The 25,440-nt window shown below is 42.0% G+C and overlaps 1 protein-coding gene across 2 annotated transcripts in view; it reads right to left on the bottom strand.

The window, feature by feature from the left end:
- The window catches only part of CACNA2D1 (calcium voltage-gated channel auxiliary subunit alpha2delta 1), a 521,978-nt gene that overhangs the window by 67,112 nt on the left and 429,426 nt on the right, over positions 1–25,440 (bottom strand). For both annotated transcript variants that reach the window (XM_062209404.1, XM_062209489.1), the window contains exons 11-12: positions 13,271–13,429; positions 7,296–7,400 (exon numbers count right to left, since the gene is read on the bottom strand). In XM_062209404.1, coding sequence (XP_062065388.1) covers positions 7,296–7,400; positions 13,271–13,429 — 264 coding nt within the window. The remainder of the gene's footprint in view (positions 1–7,295; positions 7,401–13,270; positions 13,430–25,440) is intronic.

The raw sequence follows: 25,440 nt of genomic DNA, 5'->3' as shown, positions 1-25,440 counted from the left end.
GGAGCAACTGGACATGAACCAGTGTTGCAGGAAGAGGCTTAACCTACTATGCCAGAGCGCTAGCCCCCAAAACTTTTTTTTTCTTTCTTTGACAGGCAGAGTGGACAGTGAGAGAGAGAGACAGAGGGAAAGGTCTTCCTTTTGCCGTTGGTTCACCCTCCAATGGCCGCCACGGCCGGTGCACTGCGGCCGGTGCACCGTGCTGAACCGAAGCCAGGAGCCAGGTGCTTCTCCTGGTCTCCCATGGGGTGCAGGGCCCAAGCACTTGGGCCATCCTGCACTGCACTCCCGGGCCATAGCAGAGAGCTGGCCTGGAAGAGGGTCAACCGGGACAGAATCCGGCGCCCCAACTGGGACTAGAACCCAGTGTGCTGGCGCCGCAGGTGGAGGATTAGCCTATTGAGCCGTGGCGCCAGCAAAACTATTAATATTTAATATTTTCCCTCTTTGGAGACCCCATTCACATCACTTTATTATACTCTGGTGGAAAAATGTTATTAATTAGCCTATCAATGATTAATCTCTTGCTGTGCCTAATTTTTAAAGTACACTTCATCACAAATATGTTACAGAGGAAATAAATGTAATATACATAGGGCTTGGTACTGTCTGTGGTTTCAGGTATCCACAGGGGTTCTTGGAACACATCTCCACAGATATGGGTCTGGGGGGTGGAGGCTTTGGTCCTTGATGAGTGATGGATAAGCCATGAGCACACTGTATTTCTAGGCACCTTGTAGCTCTGTAAGGAGTATGATCAGCTGAGAAGTCAGAAGTGAAGCCATACGGTGGGTATTTCAGATGTCCTCCTTGAGTAGCACCACATACTTCATGACACTGCTAAGGAGAACACTTAAGACGACCCATGTGTTGGATGGATGACAGCAAAAGAAAAGATGCCATCCATACAGTGGTCTGGAATGGAGACTTCACTCCGTCCTTCTAGATGGTGTAGGCAAGAGTGGAGCATCAACACAGCTTTATTCTGTATTCTAATTAGAAGGGAAAACTGCTCTTTTTAGTGACTTCATTTCAAAAGAAAAACAAAGCTATTGAATTCTTTGGCATTTATATGGAATGATATTGAATATTTTATTGAGTATTATGTTGATATTGAATATTAAATTTCTTTACAACATACTCCTTGCAGTTTACCTTGGGAGCATATTTCCTACATATTTCTTGGCATGGGCATGATATCCATAAACACTGAGCAACTCCTGTACATCCTTGAATCTAAGGATTCATGGGCATTTACAAACTCAAACAATCTCTGTATCATGGGGCTTGGAATCGATACAGATGTTCAAATTAAAATGTGACTTAAGTCATGAAAATAATCAAAAAGGTTTACCCACGGGAAAGAAAATAAGAAGAAACAAGGTGTTGAAATGAGAATGAGAAGGACTGTCTCTCTGGAGAGAGTGTGTGGGGAAGACTTCTCTGGGGAGACACGCCGGAAGCAGAGTTCCTTACACAGAAGGCAGCCACGGAAAAAGCAGAACATGGCACCTTTTCCACAAACAATGGGCAATCCCAATTCTGGGTGGCACAAGTGCACCTGGAAATCATTTCAGGTATATTTTCTGCACCCTGAAGCTCATGTTGCACTACGCACATTGCTTACCCCTCACTTTTCACTACTCTGTAGACATTAAATTAAGGAGAGTTTAACATGTATGAAAGTAATATTCCTAAAAAACTGGAGAAATGTATCTGTTAAGATTTTCCATAGCTTAGGGAATGAATTGTCAGCATTCACTTCATTCTAAGAGAATGAATGCAAATCCATACTGTCAAACACACATGTACAGACAATATGCCTTTTAGATGGATGGCTTCTATTGTTTTCATCTCCACAACAACTTCAGCATTAATAATATATTTGGTTTTTATGAACAAAAGCATAGCCCTTTCTGATACTGAAAAAATGGAAGTGTTGAAACTGACAAAGTATCTGAAATGAAAGCTTTTAGAAGCAGTGCATTTGTTAAGCAGGATTTCAATATTTCACAAGTTAAATACCATTCATTATGTTTAATCACTTTTTCCAAAGGCTTCACTCAGGCCGAATGGAGCAGACAGGCAGAGACACAGTGGAGAATGCAATGAATTATTTTACCTTTACCTACCATATGGTGAAAAACTGACAACTTATATAAGACACATATGCATACTCAGCCATTTCTGATTTGGTTATAGATAATTTCTCTCTCTTTTGGATCTGGTGCAATATAGGAAAATACTTTTTCAGTCTTTTAAAGAAGTCAAATCTTTAAAAATAAATGTATTAGAAATAATGCGGGGCTGGCACTGTAGTGTAGTGGGTGAAGCTACCACCTGCAGTGCCGAAATCCCATATGGGCACTGGTTCCAGTCTTGGCTGCTCCACTTCTGATCCATCTCTCTGCTATGGCCTGGGAAAGCAGCAGTAGATGGCACAATTCCTTGGTCTGCTGCACCCGCATAGGAGACCTGGAGGAAGCTCCCGGCTCTTGGCTTCAGATCAGCCCAGCTCCAGCCATTGTGGCCATTTGGGGAGTAAACCAGCAAAAGGAAGACTTTCTCTTTCTCTCTCTCTCTCTCTCCCTCCCTCCCTCCCTCCTCTTTCTCCATCTCTCTCTCTGCTTCTGTAATTCCAATTTCAAATAAATAAATATATCTTTTTTAAAAAAAGTTCATTTAAAAAAAATGCATTTCTCATCAAGGAATTACACCTTTAGCTACACATTTTTTTGAAAATGATTCCTCATCTGTCATATGCTTTTTGACCGCTAGTCTTCTCATTCAACTTACTAGTTATTTTGAAATTTTTATTTTATTAATTTAGAATGTATATACGTGTTTTTATATTAATTCTGAGAATTAAACTAAGAAACAGAAAACTAGTTTTTAGTTGACTGAGTAATCTCAAGTGTGTATTGCTAAGCGCTCCTCCGGCTATTCTACAGAAAATTCAATATTTTTATGTTGCTGGTCCTGGAGATTATCTTTCAACTCTGCGTCTGGTTTCACTTTCCTTTATTCATTTGTTTGGGCTCTGTTAGAGCACATTTTCGTTTTGGCACCATTTTTAAGGAGGTCTTATACACATGGGTGAGCTCTAAGGAATGGTACCGCTGCAGGTAAAGATTAGAATGTGGACATATTTTAATTTGGAACAGCTGTGTGAGGAGATTAACATGGATTCAGTTGTAAAGCTGAACCTATCTGTAATCAGGTAGATTAATTCCCAAGAGGAGGCCATTCCACAAAACATCCCAAACATTTTGTCCCGTGTCTCAGGTCTTGGGGGTCTCGTTCCATGGTGCCACTTATCTGCAGTCTCATTCATCAGCTCTCAGGATGCACCGGCATCTTACTGACCTGGGTTGCTCTAAAGGATTTCTGATTTGTCTGAGTGAAAAATGAATGTAAATGACGCGTTCAGTAACCCCAGCAAGAGGCTTGGGCAGAAAGTGGGATTCACAGACATCTGCAGATCTTTTTGAAGAGCTCACTAAATTTTCCTTTAAAGTTTGTAATTTTAGTGTCTTTTTAAATTTGTATTTTATTGTAGTAAGAATGGTGAACATGAGATTTATCCTCGACACATTTTCAGAGCAAAGCTATCATGACTGACTAGAACAAGGTTCCAGAGCAGATTTCTGGAGCACATTCATTGCCCTTCACTGAAATCTGATTTCCACAGATGAGTAATTTTCCATTTCCGCCTCCTCAGCACCTGGAAGCTACCAATTCACTCTTTGATTCTATGAATCTGACTATTTTAGATACCTCGTGTAAGTGGGAAACTTATTTCTGTTATTTCTTTCTTTCTGTGATCGCTTATTTCACTTAGTGTCTTCAAGTTTCATCCATGTTGTATAACCTTGAACTCCCTTCTTTTCAAGGTTGACTAGTATTTCACTGTATGTGTTCATATTGCACTTTCTTTACTTATTCAAATTTCAATGGACACTTAGGTTGTTCCCATTTCTGGGCCACTTTAAAGAGTGCTGCAATAAACAGGGGACTGCTCCTCAACATCCTGATTTCTGTTCTTTACTGGATTAATACTCTGAGGTAAGACTGCTGGATTCTATGGTAGTTCTAGGTTTTATTCTTTCAAGAGCCTCCATATTGTTTAAAATAGCAGCCGTGCCATTTTGACTACCCTGGAGCAGTGTGCCAAGGTGAAAATTTCTCCATATCCTTCCTAAACCCTTGTCTTTGGTTTCTTTCATAATAGCCATGTTGACAAGTTTGAGGTAATATCTCACTGTGGCTTTGATTTGCATTTCCCTGATGATCAGTAATACTGAAGTATTTTTAAAAAAATATCTTCTGGCCATTTGTACATCTTCTTAGGATAAATGTGTAGACAATCACTGGTCCATTTTTTTTAATGGGGTTATTAATTTTATGGGGTTTTCTGTGCTAAGTTCCTATGTATTTTATATCTATCAATCCTTTATTAGATACATGATAGAGAGAGATACACACACACATACAGAGAAAGAGAAAGAGAAAGAGAGAGAGAGAGAGAGAGAGAGAGAGAGAGAAGACAAAGCTCTTCTATCCATTAGTCTATTTCACAAAAGCCCCCATGGTTGGGGCTGGTCCATATTGAAGCCAGGAACCAGAAACTGATGAGTGGCAGGCAACCAAGTACTTCAGCCACTACCTGTTGCCTCCCATGGTGTGCATCAGCAGGAAGCTGGAATCAGAAGTGGAGTCAGAACTCAAGAACAGGCATTCTGATATGGGATGCGGGGGTCCCAAGCAACATCTTAACTGCTGTGCCCAATATCCACTCCTAGAGTTTTCTATCCTTAAGCTAATGGCATCTTCAGAGGCAATTTCATTCTGCTACTAATTTATAGTTTCATTCCACTGTGGTCATTAAAGATACTTGATACAATATGCATCTTCTTGAACTTGTTAATGCTTGTTTTGTGAAATGATATGTGATCCACCCTGCAGAACACTGCTCAGCACCTGAGAAAAATGCCTTCTGCTTCTGAGGGGTGGAAGGCTCTGTGTTTGTCTGCTAGTTCCAGAACTTAGAACTTCTTCCTAAGTTCTTTCCTTACAGATGTTCTCTCTGGGTATTCTATCAAATACTGAAAGTGGAGAATTGAAGTTTCCTACCATTATTTCATTGTTATCTCTTCTTTCCTGAAGAGATAACATGGCAGTGTTAAAATTATTAGACTATTTGAGTAAGAAGAATATTCCTTTCCCCTTGGTCTATTGATAATTATGAATTTGTCCTATAATAAGACTCACACTTCCAACTTTTGTTAAAAGTACTTAATTTATTTTATAATTGAATGTGTGCTTTCAGCTGGCAGCTTAAATTCCACAGTCAAACAAGACACAGGCCCAGTATTATCGCACCTTGTATCTAGGGAGACCCCACGAGTACAGTGCAGAGTGGGGGACACGCAGGGCTCTGCACAGTGAGCTGTGGGACCTGAGGCCCAGCACGTGAACAAGCCCACAGCAGGAGCACTGTGCTGGAATGTTCCCAGGTGTGAGGATTTCCCTGGATTTTCAATAATGAGATGGAGTTCTCAACAAGGTGAAATGTGTACATTCTATCTTACAATCACGCACCTGTATTTTCATACTGCTTTTCAGTCTGATGATTTCTTCGGAAGAAACATTCATAGAATCAAACTATCAGTTGAAAAATACTGACAATTTACCAACAGCTCGGTCTATTATTCAAATGTTACAGTATATGAATGAAGTTGACATTTTGAGATTTCATTATCGTTTATCGCCCTTGTCTAACACTTTCAAGGAACAGTGGTTTTCTACTTACTACTCATTGAATTCTTTATTTAGTGGAAGGTTAAGCTTGTGATTATAAAGTAAATTGAAAGAACAATAAGAAAAGAAGGAGGAGGACAGGTGGGAGTGAGGGAGGTTGGGAGGGTAGAGTGGGAAGTATCATTATTTATGCTCTTAAAATTAAACACATGAAATACATGAAATTTGTTCCTTTTATATAAATTAAAAATATTTTAAATAAATAAAATCACCAAATGTTACAACAAAAGAAAAAAAATAACTAAGACTTGCTTTAAACTGTATGACATAGCACATGCAGTACATAAACAGTTGAGGAAAAAGATTTGCAATTAACTTGAAATTACATATCAATATGTACATGTTTCAATTACTTGATCATATTCAAATACATATAGACTAAATGAACCTGAGTGTTTTAAAGTGTTTCAAAACTTTTGTCAACTCTGTATCCCACTATGAACAGTATTTTGTCTGCCAAACCATCTTTTATTAATTCATGTTCTTCTCTCTTTGTAACTCAGATAATCAACCCATGCGTGTTCCTCAAACACAAAACAACCCATCAGAACTAATGACGGGTCACATCTTTCCAAGCGGTAGAGTCCAGTCAAAACTAAGAGAATGAGCAGTTTACCCCATAGAGGTTTTCTTGGGAACAGATGCATAATTTTAGGCAGAATTTTTGAAATAACAAGCAATAGTTTAAATTTCTTGTTATATGTTATAAATGGAGCCTTAGAATTTTAATAGAACAGGTTGGGAACAATGTGAAGAGTTGGTAAGAAAGTTGAATAAGCTGGTGATAAGACTCTTAAAAGCAAAATCAGCCTGAGTTTGATCAAAGCTGATATACTCCAGAGTGACAATAGGTTCTCACGGATCCCTCCCCAAGCATCCTTTTCCCGGCGGTAAAATAAGCATTAAAACAAACGCATCCCCACTCTAAAACCCTGTTCTCATAATCTCCATGGCTTATTGCAACAGCACTCGTAACACAGTATAAAAGGATTTTGTTTCAGTCTCTTCTTGAATCAGTTTTCAAATGAGCATGTAGTTTTTCCTGTTATAAACTTTTTTTTTTTGGTAAATCTACAAAATAATACATAGAGAGTTTTCTGAGAACTTAGGAAATCTGAGTATTATCACAATCTTTAATAGTTACATTATGTAATATATTTTATCTTGGAAAAACTGAAATTGTTCCTATTTTTTCATTGTCTTCTGATTTCATTCTTTAAAAAAAAATATTCCTTAAATCTGATTCTCTGTGTAAGAATCCAATAGGACTTACAGGTCCAAATATCTGTGAATTCCATAAAAAAATCCTATTTACTTTCTACTTCAGCTATTGGTGTATAATCCATGTTTCACAGGACTTTATAACTGGGCACTAATGTTTTCGATCAAAAATTATCCCCTCACCACCACTACCCATTATCTGTTACAAACCACCTAGATGAATACTAGAATTGAAACATAAAAATTTCACTCACTTTCTTGTCTTTATTGTATTTGGCAAATATCTCCTGGGCTCTCTCTTCTCCTCCATCCGTGAACAACATGATAATCTTATTGCAGTTGGCTCTGGATACATTATACTGTTAAAGGAATAGTAATAATCAGTACTATTATATCATCCATAATCACTGACAGTGTCTATAAAGCAATATGCAAAGAGCATGAGCAGCTTGCGAGAAACGAGTAGAACTGCCAGTTAAATAAGTTCACTCTAAGAACCTGTTGTTAGCGCAGCTCCCCACCCCCCCACCCCCCAACCAAGGGCCTCCCCTCACAAGCTCACTTCCTTGGGGTCTTTGATCCCATGTCACTCCATCAGTGAGACCTCCCCTACAACTAGCTTTTACATCACAATCTCCCTCCAGACTGCAATCGTGAACACAGCGTTTCGGTCTCCTTAGATCCGGTCCATATTTTCTTTCTTCACTGCTGGCTCCCCCAGTGCAGTATACACTCCACAGGGGCAGGACATTTCATCTTTTCCTTCCAAGCTGTCTCCCTGCCTCACACATAATCATCTCTCAGTGACTCATTAATACACGGGTTTTAAACAAATCAATGGTTATGATGCCAACTGCATGTGCCTGCGATTTTATACCCCAAAGAAACAATACAAACTAAAAATGTGCATTCCCTTTCATATATATTTTCAATATATTTCTAAACATTTGTTCCCTTCGTGTTCATTCTATTTATTTGCTTTCTGTTTCCACAATGACAGCCCCTGAGGGACTCCCTAACACGCGAGGCCTTTCCATTCTTTGGCCAGTGCTGAAGCCTGTTCCCAGAATATCCTCCTAACCCCTCGCCTTCTCATCCTGAAAGGCTCAGCTCCAGCAATTAATCCTCCTAAACCTCAAGGGCTCCCAAAGACTTGGACGTGAGAGATCGGTGGATTAGCACGGAAGGCCATTCAAATGAACAATTAATTTACAACACAGGACTTCTGTGAGGTCTGAAACAACGATCTTAGCCTTTCTTTGGCTGCAAAAAATGTGTTTGCTGAAATGCTGAGAATAAAAAAGAAAAAATCACTGCGTTCTGAATGCTCAGCTACTTTGCAAATGTCAACTCTCTCGCTCAGTGCTGTCCAAAAGACAAAGAGTGCGAGCCTAAAATGTAATTTTAAATTTCCTCATAGTCCCCTTAGGGGGAGTAATAACAAATTATTCCTAACCATAAATTTCACTTAGCAGTCATCCAAAATGTTATCAATTCAACATGAAATCAACTTAAAAATTGTTATGATGTTATACATGATTTTTCCTTCGATGCCTTCAAACTTCTGTGTGTATTTTAATATTTGCAAACATTCTGATTCCGCACAACCACATGTCAAGGGCTTGGCACTCCCATGGGATTGTGGCTATCACATGGGACAGCACAGCCTTGGTGTTAAAATGGCTAATATTTTTAAAGCACATGAATTCTCCTTTAGTGAATACTCATTGAAAGTCCACACTTTATCTTTTTCTTCAAAGAACATAAATCCCATTATCTGTAGTAAAAATAATGAAGATAACATTTTACCCTATTGATCAAAAGATTCTATATTTCATATTAGCTCACGCCTTATTGACTAGGTTGTTAGAACACTGACAGTAAAAGCTTTCAATGAAGCGTTGTGAAAACACAAGTATTGATTAATACACCTTGGCACATCCAAGCACCATTCTTAAATTTGGACATAGTCTAAAAATTTGATTATACAAAAAGTTACATATTTATCATCAAAATACTTTTGTAAAGGATACCTGGAATCCCCTAACTAGAATCAATTCTATGATTTGTCCTTTCTATCTGCACTGACAAGCCAACAAATCAATATGTACCTAAAGGCCTGTTTTATAACAATGAAAAAGATCTTATCATAGGACATGGTTTTATTTTTTGAAGTATTATAATTATGGAATAATATGAGGTATTATAATTATGGAATGCAAACATTCACATAAGCTAACACACTAGGTCTTGCTGATCATCTGTATACTTGTGTAAATAAAATGATAATAACTTTACCCAGGAGAGATAGATGTTAGGCTACAGAAAACTAGAGTATGGAAAAGCTAAAACTTATTTTGCTTTCATCATGATTCTCACTGTGTAGTCTTCTCAGATCTCAAGGTGTAGTAAAACATATCACAACAAGTTTTACTTGCAATTGTTCAAAGAATCATGCAGTCACAAATAATTAACCTAATTGGCTTTTAATCAATTAAAAGAATCTAATGTAGGGGCTGGCATTGTGGTACTACACATTAAGCCACTGCCTGCAGCACTGGCATCCCATATGAGTGCCAGTTAGAGTCCTGGCTGCTCCATCTCCTATTCAGCTCACTGCTAATGTGCCTGGGAAAGCAGTGGAAGATGGCTCAAGTGCTTGGGCCCCTGCACCCATGTGGAAGAAGCTCCTGGCTCCTGGCTTCAGCCTGGGCCAACCCTAGCCATTGCAGCCATTTGCAGAGTGAACCAATGAATGCAAGATCATTCATACCTTCTCTCTTTCTCTTCTTCTCTATCCATAACTCTTCTTTTCAAATAAATAAAATAGTTTTTTTTAAAAGAACTTAATAAAATTACAAGTAGTAGGTTGATATATGGTATTTTAAAAATGTATTTATTTATTTGAAAGACTGAGCAAGCTTCCATTCACTGGTTCATTCCTCACATGCCTCCAACAGCCCCAGCTGAAGCCAGGAGCTGGAAACTCAGTCTAGGTCCCCCTCGTGGCTAGCAGGAGCCCAGTTACTTAGCCGGTACCATTGTCTCCCAGGGTCTGTCTTGTTGGGGAGCTGGTGATGCACTGGGGCTGAGAATCAAACCCAACTACTTTGATGTAAGGATGGACATTTTCTAAGACTCATATCTCTATTCATACTTTCCTGGGGAGGGGCAGGCATTATAGTGTAGTAGGTTAGGCTGGGAATGAGGATGCCTGCATCTGAAATCAGAGTGTCTGGGATTGAGACCAGCCTCCAGTTCTGACCCGGCTTCCTGCTAATGGGTATCTTTGGGAGGCAGAAGACAATGGCTCAAGTACATAGCCCCTGCCCCTGTCACCCATGTGGAGGAGCCAGATGGGGTCCTGGCTTCTGGCTTCAGTCTGGTCCAGCCCCAGGTATTGTGGGCATTTGGGGAGTGAAGTAGCAGATTAAAATCTCTCTCCCTCTCTCTCTCTCTGTCACTCTGTTTTTCAAATATAAATAAATGCTAAAAAATAATTAAATGAAGCTTGTTGTGGGGCTAAATGATAATTCTATTTTTTATTTGTGCCACTGATCTTAAAGACAAACTTTGCAAGGACAAAGAAGGAGCAGACACCGTAGTGTGTTACAGTAAAAGAACTAGCACAAAATGCTTCAGGGTTGAGTAAGATGAGCCCACAGCATTGCGGGGAATTGTTTCAGTGGAAAATTTCCATCTATAGGGCAGATGTAGAAAGCAGAACCCATGAGACATACACAACTGGCATCGCTGACAACTGTGGAAAAGTGGCAGGAGAGGCAGACAGGAGTTAAGTTGTATTTGATCAGCAGCCAGTGACGGACCTGGGAGTTAGCATGGCCTCTGCAGTGAGGCTGCCTCGGAAACAGGATTGGGGCTCGTGATCATTTCACAGCTGACACTGGCAGGAGGGAATGCGGTCAGGCAAACCAACCACGCCGAGAGGAAGAGTTACAGGGCAACAGGTAAAAAACTCCACTATGGACTCAAGAAAAAAGAACTTTTATTCCCTTTTTACAAAAAAATAATTTCTATGCCTTTACTAGAGAATACATATATATACCTTAGTCAAATAGCCTGATTTCACAGTTTTGAGCTTTCAATTTTTATTAACGAAGATACAACATTTTTAAAAAATATACTTATTTCACCAAAGATGGCTGCCCTGGAAGATGGCGATGCTGCATGTCTCTATTGTTCAGCCTCCTTACTTGTTACTGAATGGTGTGTATGAACAGTAGGATCTCAGATCCCAACCCACATATCGCAGCCATATCCAAGGTACTGGAGCTTGAGCAGGTTGCTATCCGTGTTCCCTCATCTGGGTCCCTGTGTCCCTATCCGTCTACTAGTCCAGTTCAGAGGACTTAGAGCAACCTAAGCCCCTGCCCACACCATCCACTTAGCTACCCCTGTTGCCTTCCTTAGCATCTCTCCACTTTCGGTCCCCACATGGGGCCTCTATCATGGCTTCCTCACTTAGCAGCGTCATTCTCACACGACGGATTATTGGTTTGCTCCTGAGCATTTTCCAAACTGACACCATGTGGCCTTTCCATTTACATCACGCCCCATGCCCCCTACAACACTGCTTATATCCCACACCTGCTGAACCACCCACCATGCTATAAATGCATCGGGCTGTCTCCTACTTCCATGCTTCATCCACTCTTGTTCTTTGCAAGGATCTTTCCTCTCTCCTCTGCTCTTTCTTCAAAAACCTCATTTTCTTCTCTCTCTTTTTTTTAAGATTTATTTATTTGAAAGGCAAAGTTACAGAGAGGCAGAGGCAGAGGCAGAAGTAGTGTCAGAGAGAGAGAGAGAGAGAGAAAGATAGATCTTCCATCTGCTGGTTCGTTGCCCAAAATGGCCAAAGCCAGGAGCCTGCAGCTTCTTCCAGGTCTCCCATGTGGATGCAGGGCCATCTACTGCTTTCCCAGGCCATAGCAGAAAACTGGATTGCCAGGACTTGAACCGGCACCTGTATGAGATGCCAGCACTGCAGGAGGCAGCTTTACAGACTAAGCCACAGAGCTGGCCACTAAAAGTTTCATTTTAAGCAGATGGCCACACTTCTCCCACCTTCCCTGGGCAGGTGGAGCCCCTCCTCCAGGGCTGTTCTAGCACACACTGTATGGCCTGTGTGGGCATTTGCTAGGGCGCTGTGGATGAGGTGCCCATGTGTTGTACTGGACCTTCCTGAGAGCTTTGAAGGAGTTCACAATAAAATAGAGGACACGGCCATTTGGAAACAGTGGCCACAGTGTCAGCAGCATGCTATACCTGGGTGCTGTGCAGCCCAGTGTCTGATGGTCTTAAGGACAGATTCTGACAGGTGGTTCAGGGCTACCCTCTCCAGGAAGGAATTTCCACTCTGGGGACTTGTCTTCCTGTTCACCTTAATATCCACCACATGGGGGCTGGCGCTGCGGCATAGTAGGCATTGTGCCTCTGCCTGCAGAGTCAGCAAGCCACATTCAAGCTGGTTCATGTCCTGGCTGCTCCTCTCCTGATCCCGCTCTGTGCTAACGGCCTGGAAAAGCAGTGGAAGACGGTCCAAATGCTTGGGCCCCTGCACCCATGTGGGAGACCCAGAAGAAGCTCCTGGCTTTGGATAGGCCTAGCTCCAGCAGTTGCAGCCATCTGGGGAGTGAACCAGTGTAAGACCTCCCTCTTTGTCTATCCCTCTCTGTTTGTAACTGCCTCTCAAATAAGTAAATGAATCTTTAACAAAATATATTTACCATTTGGACCTTTCTGTATATAAAGACCCAAACTAGAAGTTCAATTCTCAAATATTTCCAGAAACTAACTGGTGACTGACAGCACAAGTTTCCAGATAAGTATTACAATATAAATATTGTAGTAACTGAGATAAGAAAAAGCAATGACATTCTATATAGGTCAACTAACTCTCTGGGGCTCATCTGAAATCAAATGATTAGCTGATGCACAATTTTAAGACAGTTTTCAAAAATTAAGGAAATAAAAGATCTGAAAGAAAATTTATATTCTGTATAACATCTGAATTTTGGATTTAAAATTTTAAAAATTTAAATTTAAAAATTTCAAGAAAGACTTCTACTTCCTAGACAAACCTTTTTCTTTTCTCCTAAGGAAATTAAAAACAGTACTAGAGAGTAGTACCTATCGGGATATTGAAATTCAGATACTATAATTCAATAATGAACCAAAAAAAAAAAAAAAGCACAGAACTGATACTTACATTAAGCAGCTGCTCAAAAGCAAAACTAAAGCCCTTCTTATAATCTGTGATTCCTTTTGCTGTGATATTGTTCACTGCATCTTTCAACACTTTCTTATTTCTTACATTTGCTTGGACAAGGTGCTGAAAGCAGCTTACATCCTGAGCATTGCTGTTAAACTGCAAGAGATTAAAAAAAAAAAAAAAAGAAGATATGTAAGTGAACATTAAAATCAGCCAGCACGTATTCATTGAATTTGTGCTTTATACTTTTCAATCCCACTGCATTGCTTCCTCTTTTAAGACAAGTGAACAGATGGATAAAAAAGGTGCATGAAAGACCAAGTGGTAACTTTCTCCTATGTCTCTAACTCATCCAGTATCTGAGCCTGTCCCTTCCATTCTTACAGTCTGGTTTCCTTCTTCATAAACTCAAGATGTGAGTTACATAAGGTGCCTGCCTTCCAGTTCTTAAATGCGATGAGCATGCAGACAAAAATCCAAAAGCAATGAAATAGATTTAGAATCCAGAAATAATATGAGAGGCCTGCCCAGGATTCAGGGAGAAGTTGAACATTTTCATTGCCTCTCCTCAAGAAAGACTGGTTGGAAAAAATAGTATACTGAATGACAAGGAGAGATGTTAGGACATTTTGATGGCTGAATCTTTCCTTGGGTGCTAACACGGAAAAGCAACCTTTGCTCGACCTTACAGAGGATCACTCCAGAGACTGAAAAGAATGCAGGGAGCCACACGCACACAGCTGAATTCTTGCCACCAGTGACTAGGCTATGGGAGAAGAGAGCTACACTCCAAGACACCTGCCCCTAAACGAGTAAGTCACCAACTGCATAAAGAGTATTCACTCTGTAAGTTATAAAGTAATTCATTTATTATTTCAGAAAAGAGAAGAATAAGAATAGAAGTATTGCTAATCAATTCAGGATACTAAAATGAGTATGACCAACTCACCATGGATGGACTCTGTCATTTGTCTAAGTTCCTTGTCTAGACTGCTGTATCAGTAAAATGGGAATAATAAAAAGAAAAACTTGCAGAGGACTGGCCAAATAAAATGTTGAAGATACTCTCAGATCAAAAACACATAATTCAATGATTTTTATGAGTTAATCACAAGTGAATCCATATTCTTAGCAATATAATGCATTATTCTTTTTTTCTCTGAAGATCACAGAGCTTAATTATAAGATTCCCTGCACAACTCATCAATCTATTAAGCGAACATGTAGTAGCAGCCTTTTGTATGCCAAGAATTGGGGCAGGTGACAAGTTTATGCTTCCAGACATGAAGTAAAATATTCATGCATACACAGGTGTACTCACATATGCCACATACAAGGGGACTTCAAAAAGTTCGTGGAAAATGGAATGAGAAGGTAATACCCATGTTCTGTGGATTTTCTGGCGCCTCCTGGTGTGTGTGTGTGTGTGGGAGTAAATACTAATATAGTTCTTGCTATGTGCTGAGTTTACTACATACTTTACAAACATTCATCATTTCCTCTTTGAAATGCTGTGTAAAACAATCATGAGCAGTATCCTCACTTTACCCTCAGGCACACTGAGACACAGAGAGGTCACATAACTTGTCCCCAGTCACAAGGCTAATGAAAGACAAGAGGCTCAGGGTCCAAAGCAGCACTGTGGCACCGAGCCCGTGGCTGTAGCTGCCCCCACACTGTTCTCAGTATGGTATGACAATCTATGATTCCCTCTATATAAAGCAATGTGAAATTGCGCTCCAGACCACACTATCAGAGGAGAGGTTCTAACTCAGACGCTGAGCATTTGGGGACATTATCCCAAGAAATGGCATTTCCTGTGTAGGTTCAGAGAAACGATCTAGAGAAGACACAGAAAGAAGAGCCCAGGCAAATGACCTGTGCAAAGGCCCTGGTGTGTATATGCTGGAGAAGAGGAAGACTTTCAAGGAGATCAAGAAAACGCCACTCAATCACATATGAGGACAAATAAAATGAGTTGAGAGACAGAGCGAGAGTGAGAGAGAGCATGAGAGAGAGCTAAATCACACCACGTGTATGGGAAATGCCTAGGAAGTAGCATTTTTGCTGTTGACTAGAAGGAAAGTTGTTCAAGATTTTAAGCCAAATGCAGTATGATTTAATCTAAAACTGTAAATGTCCCCCCTAACTGCTATGTGGGAAATTGATTTAAAGTGAGCAAAATTTAGAGGAGGGAAGACCATTAGGAAGCTGGTTGAAAATACACTGAATGCGATGTGCATGACTGAGTGACAAGGGACTAGGTGGTGGGCAGCACATCGGATTAGCCCTCTTTCTGCCTTGCCTGTTTGAGCATCAGTACAATTTGAAATGGTTGGAGGCTGAGGCTATGAGGGACTCTGGAAAGCCAAGACAAGGATGCTCTCTGGGGCAGCCAGACATATTCACCCGCACCTGAGATCTACGACGTCCAGCTGTGGACGCGTGGGCATGACCACCGCTGTGCCAGCACAGCTATGCTGGAGCACCAGCCCGCAAGGGCACTTGAACCGGCAGGAAGTGCAGCAGAAGACTGAAAGGTCAAGGGCACCGTCACACTCACCCCTGGTCACTCTCGACTTGCTGTGTGTGGAGATGCAGCACTGGACTCTCGTGAAGACCACGTTCACGGGAGGTGGGTCATCCACTCCCCCCCCCCCAAGGCTGTGATGATAAGAAAGGCAACAGAAGGTGGTCTGAAGGATGCCAGGCTTCTTTGTTTCCTCGGGACTCCAGCCACTCTAACAACAGGGCAGTGTTGGGGATGCCAGTGGACCGTGTCTCTGTCGAAAACACAGTTCTGCCTTGCTGTAATTCTGAGCAAGATGGCAATTTAACTAGCTTTCCACCAACCCTGTTTCTGCATTGGAGTCTTAGCTATGTCTAAGTGTAACGGTGGCTTCAGACAAGCTATTCTTCTGAAGTAGGAGAGAGAGAGGCGGGGGGCAGGGGGGAGAGAGAGAGAGAGAGAGAGAGAGAGAGAGAGAGAGAGAGAGAGAGAGAGAGAATCTTTCATTTACTGCTTCACTCCCCAAATGGCTGCAATGACCAGAGCTCAGCCAGGTCAAAGCCAGGAGCCAAGTACTCCATTTGGGTCTCTTACATGGGTGGCAGAGACCTAAGAACTTGGGTTATCCTCCAATTCCTTCCCACGCATATTAGCAGGGAGCTGTATCAGAATCAGAACAGCCAGGACTCAAACTGATGCCCATATAGGATGCTGGTACCATAAGTGGTGGCTCAATCCACTGTGCTACAATGCCAAGCTGAGTTGAGTTTTTAAAAAACTGTTTGGATTTTAATTGTGATGCAGGAGTTACAGCACCATTTAGTTTTACACAGACAATATTTCCACTCAGATGGATAAGCTCCATAAAGTTTATATTTTGAACTAGAGAATATAGGGAAAAAGAAAAGAGAGAGGGACAAAGACAGAGACAGAGACATAGAGAGAGAGAGATGAGAGAGAGAGAGAGAGGGAGAGAGAGACAGCAAGAGAGAGAAATATATAGGAGCATATTTCAAAAAAGTCATAGAAATGGAATTTTAAAATGTTTATATAAGGATTATTCAAAAATACATGAAAATGGCACATTATGGGACTGGCACTAGCCCAGTGTTTAACCAGCCAGCTACGATGCCTGCGTCCCATCTTCATACCTGGCTACAGCTCCCAACTCCAGCTTCCTGCTAATGTGGACTCCGGAAGCAGCAGCGATGGCCCAACGAGTTGGGTTCCTGACACACACATGGCAGACCTGGATTGAGTTTGTGGCTCCAGCGTCACCCTTCCCTCACCCAGACTGTTGTGGACATTTGGAGAGTGAACCAGCAGACAGGATATATCTATCTCATACTCTCTAATGAATAATTTTAAAATAAATATTATGAAAAATCTGCGCATATATTTCAAAGGGTTTTTTTTTTTTTTGCACCAAGATAAACTTATCTTTTAATTTCATTTTTTCACAAACATTCTGAAGCACCTGGGTAGTGGCTTTGTTATTCGTGGGGATGAATAGAAAGGGAGGATTCAAGACATGTTTTTGAGAAAGAATTGATAAGGTGCAGAGGTGGACTTACTATGTGACTATGAGTTACTATGAGTAACACAGTAGGTATCTTGAATAACTGCCAGGCAGCTGCCATGGGCACCGGGGTGGCTGGAGGACTTGGGGAATGCCTGGTTTCTGGAATATTCAGGAATAGGGAAGAGAGTTCAGCTGAGGGTAAGATTTCAATATATTCAGGATACGCAAGTGGAGATGTCAACAAAAGATGACATTTCAAGTGTGAAACTCAAAAGAGGTTTTGTTGGAAGATTTAAAAGCAAAACAGAAATCTTCACCCTGGAAATCTGGTTGAAAGTCATGTGGATTAAAGGTGGAGTAGGCAGGGGGTACAGGAGAAAACCAAGTAAAGGGCACGTTCCTGTGGAGATAGGAGGACTGGACTGTACTAGATGATGAGAGGGGGAGATGTCTCAGGGGAAAGACAGGAAACTGAAGACTGAACTCTGCCCACCTAACTCACATACATTACACAGGCTGGGTGGCTAAGCCATCACTCATGATGCTGGAATCTACATGGGAGTGCCAGGTGGAGTCCCAGCTGCTTCACTTCTAAACCAGTTCCCTGTGAATGCACCTGGGAAGGCAGAAGATGCCCCAGGTACTTGGGTCCGTGCCACAAATGTGGGAGACCCAGATGGGAGTCCCCAGCTCCTAGCTTTGGTCTACCGAAGCCCTGGCTGCTGTGGCCATTTTAGGAGTGAACCAGTGGCTAGGAGATATCCTTCTCTTTCCCTTTCTCTTTGTTATTCTACTTTCAAATAAATAAGTAAACCCACACACACACAAACATAGAAGGGAGGTGACAGAAGGTCTGCAGAGAGTGGGGACAAACAGTACGTAAAGTATACGGCACAGACATAAAGTATTGTGCATGTAGGTGTAAAGTGTCACACACACATAACCAGGGCAAGACTGGTCCCATTTTTAGTTTGAGCTCCACTTTCAGGCATCTCTCATGAATGAAAAAGTCCCACTATATTTATTCACTGATTTCTATACATTCGAATGTTAAAAAGTTAACTTGGTTGCGTCCAAATGAACCGTGCCACTGCCTGTTTCCTCACTTTCCCCTTCTTTGAGAATTTGATATAACATTCTTTTTTTTTTGTGTGTGTGACAGGTAGAGTGGACAGTGAGAGAGAGAGAGAGACAGAGAGAAAGGTCTTCCTTTGCCGTTGGTTCACCCTCTAATGGCCGCCGCGGTAGCGTGCTGCGGCCGGCGCACCGCGCTGTTCCGATGTTAGGAGCCAGGTGCTTCTCCTGGTCTCCCATGGGGTGCAGAGCCCAAACACTTGGGCCATCCTCCACTGCACTCCCTGGCCACAGCAGAGAGCTGGCCTGGAAGAGGGGCAACCGGGACAGGATCGGTGCCCCGACCGGGACTAGAACCCGGTGTGCCGGCGCCGCAAGGTGGAGGATTAGCCTGTTGAGCCACGGCGCCGGCCTGATATAACATTCTTGTACATGCTCCATTTTGAAACCACAATGTGAATTCCCCTGAAAGTTACAGCAAATAGGTGTCCAATATATGAACAGTACAATATCTGGCCTTAGTAGAAATGCTTACAAGGGATTTGACTTGCTGATCTACTTAAACCGTGGATCATCATAAAGGTACAAGTTACTCAGAAGGTGAGAGTTGAATGGTGCGTTGCCCTGAGTCTTGTTGGGGGCCTTGACGTGCTTTTAATATAGAAAAGTGAAGCATCTCATTAAGCCACTTTAACTGGTGACATGCAAATTCATTACATACAAATTTAGTGGCATATAACAGAAATACTACAATTGCACTTGTGACAAAACTCGTAAATAATGCAGAGAAAGGAATCATATACCAAGTGTTCCTCCCTGTAGCAAATCTTATTGGGAAAGTGGTGAGAAGTTTTAAAAGCTTTCAATTGTACAAGCATGTACTCCATAGGCAACTTGGACGTATCTCTTTTTAGAACATACTTACGTTCATATTGATAAAGATACATCACCTGTGTCTATATGGAAATATAAAATTTCATTTTCACAAACTGAAATTGCAGCCTTTAGTAACAAGAGCCTACATATATATTTAAAATCACATATCAAGGGGCTAGTGCCATGTCGTAGCAGGCCAGCATCCCCTGTGGGCACTGGTTCGAGTCCCACCTGCTCCACTTCCCATGCAGCTCTCTGCTATGGCGTAGGAAAGCAGTACAAGTTGGCTCAAGTGCTTGGGCCCCTACACCGCGTGTGAGACCTGGAAGAAACTCCTAGCTCCTAGCTTCAAATTGGCGCAGCTCTGGTCATTGCAGCCATCTGGGGAGTGAACCAGTAGATGGAAGATCTCTCTCTCTCTCTCTCTCTCTCTGCCTCTGCCTCTCTGTAACTCTGCCTTTCAAATAAAAAAAAAATCTTGAAAAAATAAAGAATTACTAATTCATAGTAAATATTAAAAAACACATATTAAAAACTTCAGAGAAAAAGTGGACTACTATAGCATTACAAATTTTGAAATGGTGTACCATGAGTGAAAAGATAAACTTAAGGAAAGTATTGCTTTGTTATCTAGTAAGAAAATATTTCTTTTTCAAAGTGTGTATATATTTTCCTAATAAAGATTTTTTTAAAAAATTATTTGAGCAGCAGAGACAGAGACAGGTGGGACAGGGATCATCTATCCTCTGGTTCACTCCCTAAAAGCCTTTAGGAGCTGGGGCTGGGCCAGGAGCTGGGAAGTCAACTCCAGCATCATATGTGGATGACAAGGATCCATGTACCTGAATCACCACATGCTGCCTCCCAGGGTGCAGTTCAGCAGAGAGCTGGGATCAGAAGTGAAGCCAGGACTCAATCCTGGGCACTCAGGCATGGGATGGGTCTTGACTGCTGTGCCCAGCACCCACCCCTAAAACTGAATATTGCATGCTGTAATCAGAAACACAGACCATCATCACACTGATTGCTTTCTGACCCCACAGCAGTCAACCGCATAGGCTGCCTACTAGAACCGTGAAGCATAACCTCTGCTGGCACACCTGCACAGGTGGGCACGAGTGTTCAGAGGAGCACCCAGGAGAAATCTCAGAGCTTGCCCCACGCAGCATCTGCTCCTTCTGCTGGCAGCTCGTGTCCCACCCTACACGCTGCTCCTCGGCCCACCACCTCTCTCCTTCCTTCTTTATATGATGGCCCCACCAAGTTCCACATCCGTTTTCAGGTCTGTCCCTGACGAGATCAGATCACTTCACTATCAGCCTGCCTGTCGCCCATTCTCTGGAACACAGCTGTAGTCCTATGCTTCTTCGAGTGCTATCTTTGTAAAGAGATTCTGCCAAAGGATGATTAGCCCACACGGCTGAAGAAAATGATCAGCCCATCAATGGCAGCTTTGGTCCTCGGCACTTAACTGGTAGGCTGTGCGTGCTTGTGAAACAAACCTATGAATTCTCTGCTTAACCTTTGGCAGGTGAAGTTTAAGAGAATTAGAAGCTAGTGCAAAATGGTGATGCACAGTGAAGCGACACACTTGGATGCATCACGGCTGTTACACTGGGGCATTCAAAAATATAAATATTCTGCCCAAGTAAACACTGTTAAAACAGCCAAATGATGGTTTGTAGAGCACCTGGCATCGTCTGGCACAAAAGCAGATGTTAAATAAACTGCACCTGTAGCGACTTACAATTACTTTAATAACAACAAAAAAATTAGTGTACTCAACACTAAAGGATCCCTAACTCACTCCTGATTCACGAGTAAGCTGTAAATAAAGGCCAATATCTGACAGACAACATATCTCAAAGGTTAGTTTAGTGCTGGAAATAGTTTCTGGGATAAACATGAGCTAGAGATTCCAGTGCTTCCAAAACTCTTCCAATGAAACACCCTACACAAGCACACACATCCAACTAGAAGACACATGGATGCCAAACCAACTGTTGATTTCTCACATCAGCTAAACCCCACTCTTGGTTTTGTGAAGACAGTAGCTATTTGGTGTTCTGATGTCCTCTGCTACATACCAGATCATTCCGTGAAACCATTTTGTTGGGGGTTAGGGGGTTTGGAGGTGGAGGAGTGCTGGTCACATGTTCCTGGGACATGAACGATGACAACCTGCCAGGTCCAAGAAGCAGCAAAGTCCTCAGACTGTGCCCTGTGTCTTGGAGGGCAACTACAAGGCACCCTTCGTGGAGCGTCAGGTGTCCCACGGACACGGGGAGTGGGTCCTCGCAGTCCTACCTCAGAAGCACTACGACTTGGGACAAGCAATCCCTCTGCCTGGGGTCACCGGATCTTGGCCCCTCAGTCTGCGCCCGCTTCACAAAAACCATCTTCCTCCTCCTCCGTGAGTTCTATGTTGTTACAAGGCAGCCACGCCTAAGGGTACTCTGTGCCCTGATCAGCCCTGACACTTTGTAACAGGGAAAATGGAACATGACATTTCTCGGCTTTTGAATTGGCTCAGTATCCAAATAATCTCTTAAGCACGTCTTGGTCTTCTGCTTTCTGTCTTCAGTTCACACGGAATAAACAGGGTGCAAAAAATCTGTGAGCTCAAGCCGTGTGGATGATGGGTAAGGACGGAAACTTCAAACCCAGACCTACACCTGTTTTGGAACATGGCTTCTTTTATTTTTAAATTAAAAAAACTAGTAAAAATTATTTACATAATACACAATTATAATGAATAATGTATACTACATTTGTATTATATAAAATGTGATTGATATAAACAAAGTAAATTAAACAGTTCTGCATAATAAGCGGTACAAATTATAGTATCAGATGCTATCTGTACTGTGGCCACAAGATGGCAATGTAGGAAACGAAAAGGAAAGCATGAACCCGGGCCATGATCTTGGGAATCCTGGTTATGTTTAAGCTTTCTGTATATATTCCCAATAGAAATATTTCTACAACTATTTTAAGTATTTTTCACAAGAAATTTGGACACTAGGAAATATTATCTACAAACAAGATGATTATTCTAAATCATACATTAAAAAGCTGATAAGTATCCATAAAGGTATGGATATATTCCCAGGTAAGAATGATTCCTGGGGCTGGTGCTGTGGCATAGCGGGTTAAAGCTACTGCCTGCAGTGCCGGCTCAAGGCCCAGCTGCTCCACTTCTGATCCAGCTCCCTGCTAATGCTCCTGGGAAAGTATCAGAGGATGGCTCAGGTCCTTGGGCGGGCCCCTGCCACCCACAGGGGAGACCTGAATGGACTTCCTAGATCCTGGCTTCAGTCTGGCCCAGCCCTGGCCATTGTGGCCATTTGGGGAGTGAACCAGCAAGTGGAGGTCTCTCTCCATCTCTCCCTCTCTCTGTAACGCTACCATTCAAATAAATACATCTTAAAAAAAAAAAAAAAAGACTTCTGAATTCTGTATCTGTCAACAGTTTCCAGAAACTGCACCAATTTAAAGGATATTTGCCAGTCTCACTGCATTCTCCTAAACATTTAACATTTTTTATGCTAAAGTGCATGTGAAAAGGGTACTTGAATATTTCAATTACCTGAATATCGATTACTAGTCAAGTAAAACTTTTTCCTCATACATTAATTTCCACAGAGTTCTGTGAATTTTAAGTCTCTTTTCCCAATTTGTTGCTCCTTTTTTTTAAAGATTTATTTTATTTATTTGAAAGGTAGTATTACAGAGAGAGGGAGAAACAGAGAGAGTTCTTCCCCTTGCTGGTTCACTCCCTGCTGCAATGGCAGGGGCTGGGTCAGGCGGAAGCCAAGGAGCTCCATCTGAATCTCCCAGGTGGGTGCAGGGGCCCAAGAACTTGGGCCATCTTGCATTGCTTTCCCAGCTGCGTTAGCAGAGAGCTGCATGGGAAGTGGAGAAATGGGTACTTGAACCAGCACCTACATGGGATGACAGCACTGCAGGCGGTCACTAACCTGCTGTGCCACAACGTCATCCCCTGTTGCTCCTGTTAATTTGAATCTATGAACTTACTCCATTATGATTTTAATTGAGAAGCAGAGGGAGCAGGTGCACGTGAGCATACACTCAGACCTCACATACACTCATTTACACTTCAAACTCCTTAAAGCTGAGAGCCCATAACTCAATCCAGGTCTCACAGGTGAGTGACAGAGAACCGAGTTCTTGAGCCATCACCTGCTGCTTCACAGATCACACGTTAGCAGGAAGCAGGTGTCAGACATTGAGCCCAGGTACTCCAATGTGAGATACGGGGGCATTCTAACCGGTGGCCTGAGCACTCTGCCAAATGCCAGTCCCCTTTTATGAATTCATAGCATAACTCCAAGAAAATCACTCATCCACCCATCAGATAAGTACTCATTTATAATCTGTCTTAATGTTTCATGGTTTTTTGGTTTTGGGTTTTTTTGTTGTTGTTTTTTGTTTTTGTTTTTGTTTTTTTTTTCTTTCCTTACTTTACATCTTGGTAATTAGCCATGGTAGAATTTATTCTCTTCAACACTCTGAGGTGACAAGTGAATTAAGCTATTTATCTTTGCAAATAGCCAATTTCTCCCTTTATTGAATAATTATTGCTTCATGATCCATTCTTTATGGTAAATTAAGATTTGGGGTATATTTCTGGAACTTTCATCCCTTCACTATTTCCATCATTTTGTGAACTTATTCTTTTTATAATCATTATTATGATCAGACAATGTAATAATGCCTGTATTAATAAAATAGTAGCTGACATTGGTCGAGTCACATGTGTGCCATGCTGAACACATGACAAGCATCGCCATGGACCTTTCAACGCACTCTGGTTTTCATATGACACAGTTGAGGAAACGAGGTTATAATGTCAGCAAAGTGCCCAAAACCACACAGGAACCTCACAGCACAGGCTCGGGTCCAAGCTTCCCAACATGCTTCTAAGGCTGTCATCACCTCTGACTTCAAACTTCTATACCAGGAAACTAAGTGACCACAGCCTCTCAGGCTACTTTGCTAACAAGCTGTTTCCTTATCAAATGAAATTTGCATTTACCAGTGAGTGAGAAACACTGATGTCATATTTTATCCCAGGAATGAATGGAATCCATTAATGGTACATTCCAACTCTTCTATCTCACATGTTCACAGACTTCTTTTCTCTATTTTTAATACAGACTTACATATATGATTAAAGACAGGTGCAGGCATTGTGGCACAGTGGGTTAAGCATGGGTTAAGCATGCCTGTGATGCCAGCATCCCATATGAGCACCAGGTCAAGCCCAGCAGTTCCACTTCCAATTCAGCTCTCTGCTAATGCACCTGGGAAGGAAGCCGCAGATGGCCCCTGCCATCCATGTGGGAGACCTGGATGGAGTTCCAAGTCCCTGGTTCACTCGCCATCTGGGGAGTGAATCGGCAGGTTGAAGTTCTCTTTTCTCTCTCTCTCTCCCTCTCCCTCTGTGTGTGTGTATGTCTTCCTGTCTTTGTAACTCTGCCTTTCAAATAAATAAACGTTTAAGAAAATAATAAAAATAAAAGCAAAAAAGGTACTGCTATTAAGCCATGATTTTTGGCAATGATGTGCATTGGCCTGGTAGCAGCAAATGATGGCCCAAGTATCTGCTTTCCTATCACCTACATGGGAGACCTGGATGGAGTTCCTAGCATCTGGCTTCAGTCTGGACCAGCTTTGGCTGTTGCAGGCATTTGAGAAATGAGCCAGCAGATGGAAGATAGATCTGTCTCTCTCTTTCCCTCTCTCTCTCTCTCTCAGCCTTTCAAATAAATAAACCTTAAAAATTCCAAAGAGAAACAGGGTGGGCATTTGATGCAGCTGTTAAGATGCCCCTCAGGATGCCTGCATCCAATACCAGAGGGCCTGGGTTTGAGTCTGGGCTCTGCTTTCTAATTCCAGCTTCCAGATAATGCAGACCTGGGAGGCAGCAGCGGATGGTTCAAGTACTTGGGTCCTTGCGACCCACACTGGAAGCCTGGATTGAGTTCTGGGCTCCTGGATTTGGTCTGGCACAGGCCTAGCTGTTACAGGCATTTAGGCAGTGACTCAGCAGATGGAAGATTCTCTCCCTCCCTCCCTCCCTGTCTGCCTGTCAAATAAATAAAAACTAAAGAAGTATTTTTTTTTTCAATTTCTGAACATACTGATAAAGAATTTGCACTT

The sequence above is a fragment of the Lepus europaeus genome, chromosome 1, assembly GCF_033115175.1.
Source record: "Lepus europaeus isolate LE1 chromosome 1, mLepTim1.pri, whole genome shotgun sequence".
NCBI lineage: Eukaryota > Metazoa > Chordata > Mammalia > Lagomorpha > Leporidae > Lepus > Lepus europaeus.
The sequence above is the reverse complement of the archived record's forward strand: the minus strand, read 5'-3'. Positions and strand labels throughout refer to the sequence as shown.